The sequence below is a fragment of the Coturnix japonica genome, chromosome Z (assembly GCF_054131305.1).
Source record: "Coturnix japonica strain WE chromosome Z, WE-NBRP24, whole genome shotgun sequence".
NCBI classification, from domain to species: domain Eukaryota; kingdom Metazoa; phylum Chordata; class Aves; order Galliformes; family Phasianidae; genus Coturnix; species Coturnix japonica.
The window spans coordinates 42,726,986-42,740,746 of NC_140702.1; the positions used below are offsets into that span (position 1 = coordinate 42,726,986).

Here is a 13,761-nt window from a genome sequence, read left to right on the forward strand (position 1 = left end):
GCGTAGAAGCACTAGAAACATTAAAGTTACATCTACAGTCATGATAGCCTAATAATAGGAAAAAAAAAAAAAACAACAAAATATTATTAATGATTAACATTTCATCATAGAATGGCGTGGGTTGAAAAGGACCACAATGATCATCTAGTTTCTACCCCCACACCATATGTGGGGCTGCCAACCACTAGACCAGGCTGCCCACAGCCACATCCAGCCTGGCCCTGAATTCCTCTACGGATGGCGCATTCATGACTTCTCTGTGCAACCTGTTCCAGTGTGTCACCACCCTCTGTGTGAAAAACTTCTCCTAATCTCTAACCTAAACCTCCTGTCCCAGTTTAGAACCATTCCCCCTTGTCCTATCACTATCCACACTTGTAAACAGGTTCTCCCTTCCTGTTTAAACATTTCCTTCAAGTACTGGATGACTGCAATGAGGTCTCCCCGGAGCCTTCTCTTCTCTAAGCTAAACAAGCCCAGTTCCCTCAACCTTTCCTCATATGTGTTAGTAAAGCTAAGATAATCGGCTGTATTGATTTTAAGATACAAAGTATTTAATCCTCATTACTCTTGGAATGTTTTATTTTTGCTTACTGGATTTGTCAGGATGGCAATTCGTTCCAAAGCACTATTAAGTCTATTAAGTTTGACCTAAACCAGGTCAAAATTGAAAACACAAATTTAGGTCATTCTGGTATGCTAAAATGAAACATGAAGTTGCTAAAACTTCTCAGAACTCACATAAAGTTTTTAAATTTAAACATCAACTGTTTGAACAACTCTTCAGAGTTAAAAGACTTTTTCAAAATGCATCATTTCTGAATCACCCACAACATCCATATTAAAACACAAACTACTTTTACATCTCAAGAAATACAAATTTCATGGCAATGAAAAGTTTTCTTAACCGCTTTATTTAAATGCTCTACTAACCTGTTCTAGGATTTCTATTTCGCTGTCTTTAGCTTGCAAAATTTCTAATATCTTTCTGTCCTTGAATTCAGCTTTCTGCTTTTCTCTAGAAACACATAAAAAAAGACACTTTATTAGTCACAATTTGCAATTAATCATTTGAATTTTTCATGTCCTGATAATGAATGTCATTTTAAAACACAGAAAATTAAATTATTTGAAGCTGACAGGCCTTGCAGAATTAATCAGGGAGCATATGGCAAGTGACAGCAAATTACATCTGTAAACAGCTAACACAACTTTCTTCAGAAAGAAACTGAAGGAAGAGGTATTAGAGCATGTTGTGAAATAGCTAAAATTAGCTATCCCATTCCTCCCAAAACGCATTAAGTATACTTGCCTACAGACTGAACAAAACGTTATTCCTACCTTGGCAATACAGTAACATTAAGCAATTTAGATTTGTGGCATCCTTTTCTGAACTAGACAGCATTTCTTCATCTAAAGCAAACCTTTAGAACTTCATAGATGACAGTATTACCATCTTACACATGGGTAGAGCCTAAAATTTTTCCAGGATAAGAAAGGAAGGCTGAGAAGATTGGTTAATGGAAATGAGCAAAGCAATGCAGTCTATAACTACAAGGCTACAATCATGATCATGGTATTCTACGAAAAATCATTTGATGAATTATTAATGCTGTGTAGATCCATCTCATCTCACTGTGATCCTTTTTCTTAACTATTTTAAATGTTGTGCTTACTGGCTACACTTTTAGGAAAAGTTATGGTGACACAGTAGGGATACACAGGTGCTCCAGAGCACAAGACATCTCTGACAAAGCATATGAGAAATGTATCCCCTTTAAAAAAAAAAAAAAAAAAAAGGAAAGAAAGAAAGGCTAAATTCAGACATCCCAACTACCAAACATGACGTATAAGCAGAAATTCATTCAGATTATCCCTGCTCTACTTATATAGTTAAATTTCCATTACTGCTAAACATAAAACACCTCAAAAGACACCCAGCCAAAAGATCCCATTTGCACAACTTCTGTAACAAAACAGAAACCTTTCAATTGCAGAAGGGATACGATTAAAATTGGATAACAATATCCAGCTGTGTGCAAAAGTCTTAATCTACTAAAGCAACGCAGAATTTTGTACCATGGAAAATTAAAGATAGTACACATATGGTCATTTCGTTTTCTTCTCTATTATCTGTGCATTCTACTTCTATCAAAGACTTCAAAGGCTCAAGTATACTGTCCCAACAGGCTCTTTAATACCATATACTTCTAAATAATTTCTATGGCTTTTAGACAGAAAAAAAAAAAAATTAAGAAAAAACAGTATTTACTGCAAGATTTTTGGGGACTGAGATCTCAAAGCCTCATAACTGCAAACAGTGAAAGAAAAGGGGCTATTCTGAAAATAATGCCTTCTATTTTGTTATGTTGTCCCTTGACTTCTGGGGTAGGTGTGGGTGATACAGCAGCATAGATTGAACCTTCCTACCAGCATTCCACTGTAAGTTATTGCTTTGTGACAGATGGCAGCAGAGGGGGAGTCTGAAAAAAATGGTATCTGACATGAAAGTGCATAAGAAGCAAAAGCATAGAACTGAATTCCTCTCTGTACATAAAAACTACAACCATTAGCGTCCATTGACTCTTACTGAGCATTTGTGAAAATGGACGTGTGCACAGTGAGGCAGCAGGTGGTGCATTTCAGGACCAGAAACAACCACGTGCAAGACAAGCCATGTTCTGGATAACCCTGCCATACCATGTTAGACATCAAAAGGTGAGTGTCTCAACCAGTTAATTCATCCAAACAGATACACTGTGATCAGGGAACTGCCTACAGAGCTGAATGTGGGCTTTAATGAATTGGAAACAATAGCAGCCGTTTTGGAATACCACAAAGTTTATACCAGGCAGGTCCCAGAAATTCTCGACAGAAACAGAATTAACACTCTATGCCAAGTTTTTCAGGATCCCTTGAATGAATACAAAGCTAAGGTAACTGTTTTCTGGATTGCATTATTACCAATGATGAGATATGGTGTCATCAGTACAATCCATAATCAAAATGGCAGTCCACAGAGTGGTGACATCTGAATTCCCCATCAAAGGAAAAGCTCAAGACGCAGCTCTCAGAGGGCAAAGTAACGTGCACTATCTTCTGGAATTGGAAAGGGGTGATTCTTCTGGATTTCCTGGGACCTAGACAAACCATCAATTCTTATCACTTATATACCAAGACTAATGAAGCTGAAGGCTCCAATTCTAGAGTCAGGTGAGAAAAGACAACAACTTTTCTCTTGCAGCATGATAACAACAGACCTCATATCAGTTTGAAGATCACGGAGCACACTGGCAATCTTGGCTGGACTATCCTACCACATCAATCATATAGTCCAGATTTGGCATCTTCTGACTTCCATCTGTTCAGGACAATGACAGACAAACTGCATGGGCAATATTTTCCTAGCAACGACACCATCACAGCAGCTGTGAAACAGAGCATCACTTCCAGTGGCATAGAAATTTAAGAGTGTGGCATCCAGGCTCTTGATCACCACTGGCAGAAAGACAATGGTGGTGACTATGTTGAAAAACAGCGTTTTGTTCTTGAGAATTTGTACCAGCAAACTGCATTACTTTGCTCTTTATATCAGTTGTAGTTTCCATGGAAATAAAGCATTACTTCCAGAGATAATTAAACACAATTTTTCACTGTTTCTCTTTGAACTTTACTAAAACTGGACTAAGTTGCCTGCAATTACAGAAACCCACTCTATTAGAAAGTTTAGTTCATTTATCCCAAAGGTTACAAAGGTTACAGGTATTTTGAAGGAAAAAAATAGGGACAAATACACTGGAGGAGAAAAAATTGAATATGTAAGTCTCACAATACACAACACGCAAACTGACCCACCTTGATAGTAAAAATTAACTATTTGCACTGACTTTGAGTGAGACTGAGTTAATTTTCTTCTTAGCATTTCACACGGCACTTTTCCAGAATTTCATTTGTTTTTGTTGGTTTTGGATGTTTGTTTGTTTTGTTGTTCCAGTGCAGTGCTTACAGAGTCGAGGACTCCTCTGTTTCTCACACTGCCACACCAACAAGGATGGAACAGGACTGGGGAGGGGGCACAGCCAGGAAAGCTGACTCAAACTGACCCAAGAATATCCCATACCACATGATGTCACACTCAGGAATAAGAGCTGGGGGGAAGACGGAGGAAGACGTTCAGAGTTATAGTGTTTGTCTTCCCAAGTAAGCATCACAAGTGATGAAGACTTAATTTCCAGGAAATAACTATTTGCCTGCAAATGGGAACCAGTCAATGAATTCTTCATTCTTCTTTGCTTGCCCACAGCTCTTTACCTAAACTCAACTCATGAACTTTCTCACTTAACTCTTCTGATTCCATTCTCTTGCTGCAGAAGAGTGAGCAAGTGGTTGTGTGGGGCTCAGCAACCCACCAAGGCTAAACCAACAACACTAAAATTCAAGAACTTCTCAATCAGGTTTTAAAAAACAAAATATCTGAAAAGTTTATAAACCTTTACAGATCATTATATGCAAAATCACTTACAAAATTAGGTGTATGTAAGAAAAATCTCAAATGTTTGGAGCTTGCGTGCTCCTGAAACATGTCTGTTGCTTATGACAGGTACTATACAGTATTATTCAACTTTAATGAGTCAGAAGTGTGCTCCAGCCTAAAATCCCCATTGCTTCCTCATACTGAACTTCCCTGCTACGTGGTCCTTAACAGATAACAGCTATTTCTATTTTTCCAAAAAATTACCTGCAGTACACAAAATCCAAATATTTTGGGAGATACGTTCCTCTACAGGCACCACACACTATGATGAATTCATTAACCCATATAAATCTAACTAAACTGTAGATACTATGGTATTCCAAGTTACTTCAGTTATTAACTACTAGAAAAGTAAAAAAACTTAAGATCTGAGAAAATTATAGAACATGTATAACTATTTTGCTTGATCTTAAATCTTTTAAAGTTTTGAAAATAAAAGAAGGCCTCTAATATGAAGTACTTGGAGCAGTAATGACATAGCAAACAGAATACCAACCATAAACCCACCGAAACCACTGAAAACACTGCCTCTTGCCTTCAAATGTACCTTGACTTCAACTGCTGACTGAAATATCAGATCCACTGTTCCAACACTGATATATTTCCTACCCCATTTTAGTTCAGCTGTTTTTATAATGCATTTTTAAATTAAATCATTGTTTTCACTACTCTCATGTCATTTGCCATCCACAATCGGCCACTGCCTTCTCAACTTCTCTAACCACTACCTTCTCTCAGAAAGTCAGCTTTTTACAAAACCAAGCAAAATTAATCACAAATGCTGACTAACTAATTAACCTCTTATCTCAGCAACACAATCATCACTTCAAAATGTATTAAATCTGTTTTCTGATGGATTAATTGATCCAAAAACTCTTATGGGTCACGACAGATTTCTCAAAGCAAGCCTCAAAAAATTCCACAGGTGTATCTTCGTTTTAAAGAGAGAAGGGGAAGAAAGTACATAAACAAGCCAAGAACAAAGCAAAAGAACAAACTTATCTTCGTATCTCCAAAACAATTCACATAGCAAATTCAGATGTGTTATCAGCATTGAAGAATTTATAGGGCTCTGTAAATTTAGGACAAGCCTGTATGAAATAGGCTTCTAGGAATAAAGGGCTGAACCAGAGAGAATGGAATAAAAAAGAAAAAAAAAGTGCTTAAGAAAAAAACATGCCTATGTTTGTAAACACACACAAATGACCTAGATCTTCAAGGTTCATTTCTAATTAAACTCAGAACTTTCTCTATCTAGTTGATACTCAGTGAAACAGCCCTTTGAACAAAGCTATCAAGGAACAACGTTTGTAAATACAGATCCATCATCATCATCAATATGAAAAGCCTAATGTAAACTGATTGCATTTTTTTCCTATATCTCATGATAATGAGCTATGTAACACCTCACAAAATAGGTGCACTAGTTATCACACACAGCTTTAAAAATAATAACTTTAAAATTGTAAGAACACAATGGATGCCTTCAGAACACTAAAGCTTAAATTGAAATCTTCCACGGAACTTTATCAGGAGCTCCTCCTGGTGGCACAGAATAATTTCCAGTGTTCATTATGGTACAGTTCCCCACAGACCCCCTCAAGGTAATATGACCAAAACTTGCATATCATACTTCTATTTGTTTTCATGCATTAAAATTATATTAGACAAGAAATGAAATAATACCCTCCTACTTTTTAGAAATATGAATAAAAATCATCAACTGACTTTATTAATTGAGCCGTTATGAATTTCCAACATATTAAAAAAGGTCCATTGCAATATGGGGAAAAAAATCAGGCACTGTCAAGAAGCTGATGATGATCTATGACTGAGACAAACTCCTGTTTAGCTAATTAGAACCACTGATGAGCAATAATGATGTGAGCTAAGAATATTTCCAGACTTCTCTAGGATGAAAAATGGAATGAAGAGAGGCTGTCAATTTGTACAAGTTTTACACTCCAATCAGTTTTCCCATGAGTACTACCTACTTTAAATGTTCAACACAGCTGTATTTAGCTACATAGACTATCTAGAATCAGTTTTCCACAAAAATGAAGAAACCAAGGAAATAATGTTTAACATTCTTCCTATTATGATTTTTTCCTGTGTTACATGATACATTACACAACAGGACAGGATATTTTTGAGGTTTGGACCATTATTAATGACTTGTCAAAAATGAAACATTAGACTATAAGGAAACAGTTATGAATGAGGTGTGAAAACAGAATAAGAAATACAAAAAATGCCAAGGTTTTCAAAACTAAAAAGTTTGAGAAAGTTTACAAGACAACACAGTTCCTACAATTTTCAATGAAAGCATTCTGGGAGGAAAGGCACCTTTGATGCTAATGCAGATCTTAATCAGGCAATTAATCATTTGACTAGAAAAAATAAAATGTATATACAATTATGTCTTTTTGATATCTACTTAATAAAAATGATTCTAACTAATAAAAAATTGGAATTACTGTTCACAGGTTTCACATATCCCCTTTTATTTTTATAAATAGTGGGATTTTTAAAAGGCTAACAATCTAAAGATTTTGCCATACAAACCGAAAAAACTTATGCTTACTCTTCAAACTTTGAGATCCATGATAGAAGAACAACAAATATTAAAGCTTAGCACCATATATATTTTATCCAACAAAAAATTTTAAAAACATCTGGAAATATTCCTATTTTTTAAAAGTTATAATGAACTGGTTTGATACACCATTCAATGTGATTGTTATTTCTCCTGGTCTTTACATTTCCAATTGCATATTTATAAAAGTGCATATATCCAGTGTTATTATTAAATAGAAAATGAATGACCCATGTGCAAAGTGAAGGTATATAGCACACACTGCCAGTGTTACTGAGAATATGGCACCAATACTGTAATTTTCTGTGTACAGTTGCATACCTCTGGCTGTAAAATTATTGGTTTGAAGAAACAGAGCCTACACCTCAAGCTTTCAACTAGAAACCTTAATGTGACAGTGCACCAACTGAGATGAGGAAACAAAACTAAATAATTTTTATTTAATGTACTGTTTAACCACATCTCAGATCTTAGATCCTTAAGCTTCATATTTTATTTGACACATAATTCTTTTTCTTTTTAACTTTTACTTCAACAATTACAGAATGTGCTTTCAAAGAATTTAGAAAAAAAAAAAAAAACCAACACCTACACTAAACTAAAATTGACAGCACATATCTGCAGGTATTTTCTGAATCAAAACTACCCTAAGACTATATTAGTTTCTTCACAAAAATAATGTAATGTCTAATTATAAACAAATTCTACAATGAAATTTATTTTCTTATTAAATTATTTATGAAGCTGTGTTTGTTATCAGTTTTATGTTATATCATATATATCAAAATTTTTAAAAAATATCATTGAAGATATGTAATTTCTTGCATTTCTAAATTAATTCACTAGATTATTTATTTGTGTTTCATATTTTAATCAACACACATAGAGTACTAAAAATGTTCTTACACTACAGCAGTAAAGAAAATAGAGTAACATTCTTCCCTAATAATTTCGCAAACATTTTTCATCTAAAATACACAACCCTCTTACAGTGTTTAAAATATCAGCACTTCAGAACAGACTGCTTTAACATCTGCACATCAACAGGGTTTCCCCCAAGGATTTTTAAATGATGCCTGCCTGTGCTGAATAAAGTGCTAACTTGCACCTTGCATTTCAAACTGTGTCCTGAGCAGCCATCCAGTTGGTACAACACCAGCTGAATTCCCAGAGGCTACTGTTCAATCAGGCTTGACTGCAATTATCATGTCAATATTTTGTGCTCCGATATGCAGATATGCACACATGCAAGCTGCATAATACTTTCTTCTCCATGGAATGTTGACTTATGTTCAATGTTCTGAGAATTTTTAATGAAATAGGATATTAAACTTTCATCAACTGTAGACAATCACAATTATTTGACCTTAGATAGAAAGGTTGTACCCTTATGCTCTATTATTCCATCCACTTTATTGAGTGATAATAACTAGGGAGTCCACTTTATTTTTAAACTCAATGACAAAACAGTTACAGCCTTCAAGAACACGTTAGAACTTCTTTACTTCCCAGTTCTGTCATTCTGTTGCCTACTAATGGGCACAAGAGTAAAAAAAAGTGGTTTCTGCATGTTGTTTACCATTCCTTCAAAAGATGCAGGTTACCTTTTAAAAGTTATTTTTCAATTGAAATCAGCAATCTATATTTGCTCATACAAAGCATTACCTTACCATTCCGCATAAGAAGTACTAATTTCTAGTCATCTACACATCTTCAACCAGTGAGGAATCTATACCAACCTTATTTTACATGTTTCTTCAATATTTTGCTATCCACCAGATACAGCAAAACATAGCCTATGTTCCTTTGATAACCCTTCCAAAAATTTCTATGTATGTTTCTGATCATTTGCTCCTCAGCCCTGTTCTATTCTATTTGTACACCTTTAGAAAGATGAAACACCCCAGCAACAAAATTCTACCTGTTACTGGCATGACAATGTTAGGCTGTCCTAATGGCAAACATTATATTCATTCCCACTCTTCAGTGAAGTCTTGCAAGACAGTACAATAGGAATAGGTGTAGAAGAACATAGGTAAAGCAACAATATCATCTAATGTAATACAATATCCATCAAAATCTACCAAGTTTTGTATCACTGCCACAGTCTGACTCCACCTTTCAGAAGAAAGGCAGTCAGCTGTCCTAGAGGAAAATCAGAATCAGTTTACCTATCAAGATTTCATGTAACATCAAAGTCTTACAGAGATCTGTGAAAGTTTAACACAGTATTTTAAGCAATTCAATCCTCTTATCCGATCTTGAACTCTTGAGTTTATATACATATTTACCTGCAAAAGGTACTTTTAAGCAACAAAAAAAGAAAAAAAAAATTATCATCAAAAAAGTGAATATTTCAAAAGGCAGTGAGCTAGAAATAGCATGCTCTTTACATAATACCGAGATCAATAGTATTTAAAGTAGCTGGAAAGTATACTAACATGAGATGTACTTTTACAGTGGCTTGTTTGAGAATACCTGGAGGCTTTTACATATCCCAAAGGCATTTCTCATTTGCACAGTAAAGATAATTTTTTGTTTATATCTGAATATTAAAATGGGAGTAGAGTTACAGTTATCCAGCAAGAACTGCAAAGACTGCTGAAAAGCAGAATATCATTGGTGTATTGTCAGAATCAACAGCATAGACATAAAAAGGCACCAGTTACATTTTAACAGTTATAGGGTGGGTGAACTTCTATTTTAGGACCACGAAAGCACTTCAAGATAGCACACAGATAATGGAAACCTACTGTTAATTCCCTCCTATATCCCCCAAATTATGCCTTCTAAGTTTTTTTTTGTTTATTTCAGAAAAAGATAAGGAGTAGTTTAACATTACAAATATAAATTAATGCTACTAATAAAATTCACTTGACTACGCAGCTAGTATTGCCAACACAATAACCAGAGTAGGCTGCCCCAAAAGTAAAGCCTCCTGCTTACTTACATGGAAACTACAACAAACAAAACGAGTAAACCAACACTATTTGATAGAAAAAATTCTCAGCTACAAAACACAATTTGTCAACATAGTCACCATAAACTATGCGTTTTCACCACCACTGAATGAGAGCCTGCAAGCCACAGTCTACACCAGCAGAGGTGACCCACTACTTCCGTCACCACTGCTGAAAAGCATCACCACTGCTGAAAAGCATCAATAAATGTCATTGAGTGCCATTTTTCCTGCATGGAGGAATTCAGTTCCACATCTTTGCTTCACGCGCACTTCCACGTCAGACACCATTGTTTTAGACTGCCCTTCTGCTGTCATCTGTCACATGGCAAAAACATGTAACAGAACAGTGGTGGGAAGGTTCAGCCTCTACTGCCTTACCACCACCATCTACCTCTGCGGTCGTGGGCCAGAATGATTTAAGAAGAGGCATTACTTCTGGAACAGACTACATACATTACTTTTTTTCTTCCTCATTATACATCTGTGGTGTACAACGTTTTAAGTTAACACTCTGTTCTTTCACCCTCACATGTTCTTACTCATTACTGTAGCCTCCTAAAGGAAGTCTGCCTGCTCATTTCACTAACTTGAAAAATGAAATCCATGCAACAATACTGATGGATTAATTACATGTGATCTAAGATACAGAAAGACTATGCTTTCTTAGAGTATAATTTTTTTCCAGTAGGTAGCTGGCTCAGTCATCAAGAACAACTGCTTCTGAGCCATCCTGGCCTGAACCAGAGCAACCAGTCTCAATGTACAAGGAGGCTGCAGGGGTTTCCTTTGTCTGGGAAACACCAAGAAAGGAAAGCAACCCTACAGCAAGGCGTGGGTGCTGCCAGGGCAGATTGAGACCATGCCAACACCCCTCAAAGAAGCTCAGGGATCAGCTGCTACCAACCAAGCACAAGGCAGGCAAACAGAGCATGAGCATCACATGTAGAAGTAGCTCACACAGCAGAGTGCTGAGGTTCTACCAGCTGCAGAAGTGAAGGGCACTCGTTCCACCCAACCCTTGAGACAGATTAGTGAGCACTCAACACCAAGCTAAGGCTGCAACTCTGGCAGGGGCGTATGTATCACCTACACAGGTCATGACCAATGCCTCCATCCTCCAGAGCTGATGAAGGAAGAAGCATCTGTACAGATGGTGATCTGTGGGAAGTGCCTGGACCTTGCTCCTGGAACAGAGGAGTGGAAAACTCACCTGCATAAGATGTGCCAACATAGAGGATCTCCTGTGACAGATGACTGAGCTGCAGGAAACTATCAAAAGGCTGTATACTGTAAGGAAAGCATAAATGGAGAGAGACAGCTGGATTCACACACAATCCTCATTGAATCCACAACCCAGGGGCAAGCAGCCCCAAAATACTCCACCAGCACATCCAGTCAGAGGGGAAGACAACAGTGATGAGAAATGGCAAACTGCCATGACAAAGGCTAAGAGGAAAAGGCCTGCCTCAAAGCCTGAGGTGTCTCTGTAGAACCCCTTCACAGTTCTGCAGACTGAGAAGGAAAAATGAACTGCAACAGATAAATCGTCAGAACTGAGTAAGGCAGCCAGACAAGCTCCCCATTGCATAACAGCTACCATTCTATGATTCTGTTCTCAGACAGTCTGAAGCTGGCACTGAAAGCTTGTTGGTGATGGAATTTTTAATAAATACAACACACTGAAAAATGAAGTTATACAAACATTTGCAGTATTCACACAAACCCAAGCAGAGTCAGCATAAGTTCTGAATTCATTTAATTCTGTTTTTATCTACTTCAAAAATCACTTAAGTCAATGATAAATGGAAATCAACTTGGAATTCAACTTGGAAAACATTAATAAAAAGAACAAAATCTTTTTCCTATTACAGATGAGTTAAAGAAGAGTTGAGCTGGTTTTTGCTTTTGCTGTTGTTCTTGTTTTTACTAGATATGATCAGGGAATCACGCGTAGAGTATCTTGAGTTGGAAAGGATCTAAAAGTACCATTGAGACCAAGTCCTGATGTCAATTTTATAAGTTAAGTATATGTGGTACACATAAAAGGCTTTGAGCTGAGTGACCTGCTTTAGGAAGCATTTTGCTTATAACCATTACTAAATAACCCAGCTCTCTCCCTTTTAAAATCACCTATCTTTGCTAAATTAACAAAATCAGAAAGCTAAACTTCCCTGACCAAACACTGTGATGGTTATAAACTACCAAGATATTTAATCAACATTTATGAACTAAGATAAACTGTCATGATACCACAATTGTACATTCTGCTACAAGGCAGGGAAGAAGACAAATTTTTGCTGAAAGAGTATGAAGATCATGAAACAGAAGAGTGTGAAAATCTTCAGAGTGATTATGGAAAGCTGTAACTGAAAAAGTTAAGAGAATATGCAGGGCTGTAATTTGGTCGTACAGAAGACTCAAAAGTAAAGTGAATCTTTAGATTCATTTAGACTCATTATTTGTTCCAAAGAAGCAGTTAAACCATTCTCGGGCAAAAGACAGGAAGCTACATCAATAATAAAAATAAATAAATAAATAAATAAATAAACAAGACAACTACGCTATTGCACCATCTGTCAAATCAAAGCAAATCCAAAGTTCAAGTCAACACTAACGATGCTTCTATATACTGAATGCATTATATACAGATCTATTCTAAGATTTTCTTTGATGAAGATATCACCTCAAAAGATGCTGAGGAACTAATTTCCTCCTTCTTTATTTCATAACTCTGGCAGAAGAATGATAAAATATAGATGTATAGCTTTGAGATCATGTGATATTTTCTAGAGTGGTAGCATTCTTCTGAAAGAAGAGAGGATACATACAACTATGCAAAAACCTTAATGAGAACACAAATGTTTTGTCTTTTGATACCTGGAGAAAGAATACTAAAACTACCACCTCAATAAGGCTTAATCAAATTTCATCCCAAAACTAATTGGTTAGAATAAGTATTTTGAAATGATTTAGGAAAAGATTTACATTTTGCCATCATCGTAAACATGCTTAAATAACTTCCCAAATCAAAATACACAAGCAATGCAAAGGTAGTATCTAAATACTATACTAATAACTGAGCTACTTCTCCTCTGCAGACAAATGTCCCAACACAAACAGAATCAGCTGACACCACTGCAGGTGATGATGTCATCTGAACACTCAGGTAAGGCTGTTTTAACATAAACTACATGCACGTGAAGTGTCCATTTCTTTCCCTGGATATGAATGCTACAGCATATTAGCTGTAATGTAAAAACATCATGTTTTTGGCAGAATGTTTTACTGTGTTATACAAAGAAGAGAATGAACTTTACTCTCTATAGTACAGCACCATAGCAAACATGCTCCTTGCTAAAGAACATAATGCTTTACTTTAAATACATCTTCAAAATGAAATTCACTTACTCTTTTACTCTTTTACTTTTTAAGAGGGATCATCATGGCACCCTGAGATAAAACAGGAAATTCTGACAATCACATTATCTTCTCACTCATATTTTTCCTCACTTTGGTCTACAGAAATCCTAAATCTATAAATATTAGCATTCTAAAATAGTTATATACTTTGTTTATTAAAACTCATAGCAGTCAGTTGCTTGTAAGTAGGTAACATGAAAATATTGTCAGCACTAGTATGCTCAGAAAAAGATATTTAAACTGCATAGT

The 13,761-nt window shown here is 36.0% G+C and overlaps 1 protein-coding gene across 16 annotated transcripts in view; it reads right to left on the reverse strand.

Annotated features, from left to right (window-relative positions):
• Positions 1 to 13,761, reverse strand: part of CNTLN (centlein) — a 177,211-nt gene that overhangs the window by 146,806 nt on the left and 16,644 nt on the right. For 11 of the 16 annotated variants that reach the window (XR_014939174.1, XR_014939173.1, XR_014939175.1 and 8 more), the window contains exon 3: positions 934 to 1,018. The exons of 4 other annotated variants lie outside the window; for them this stretch is intronic. Coding sequence is in view for 8 of the 12 variants with exons in the window: in XM_085528295.1 (XP_085384421.1) it covers positions 934 to 1,018 (85 nt within the window). In the remaining 4 variants the exon portion in view is untranslated. Of the gene's footprint in view, positions 1 to 933; positions 1,019 to 11,302; positions 11,380 to 13,761 lie in introns of all 16 variants that reach the window. One more of the 16 variants, XM_085528296.1, reaches the window with a different exon arrangement.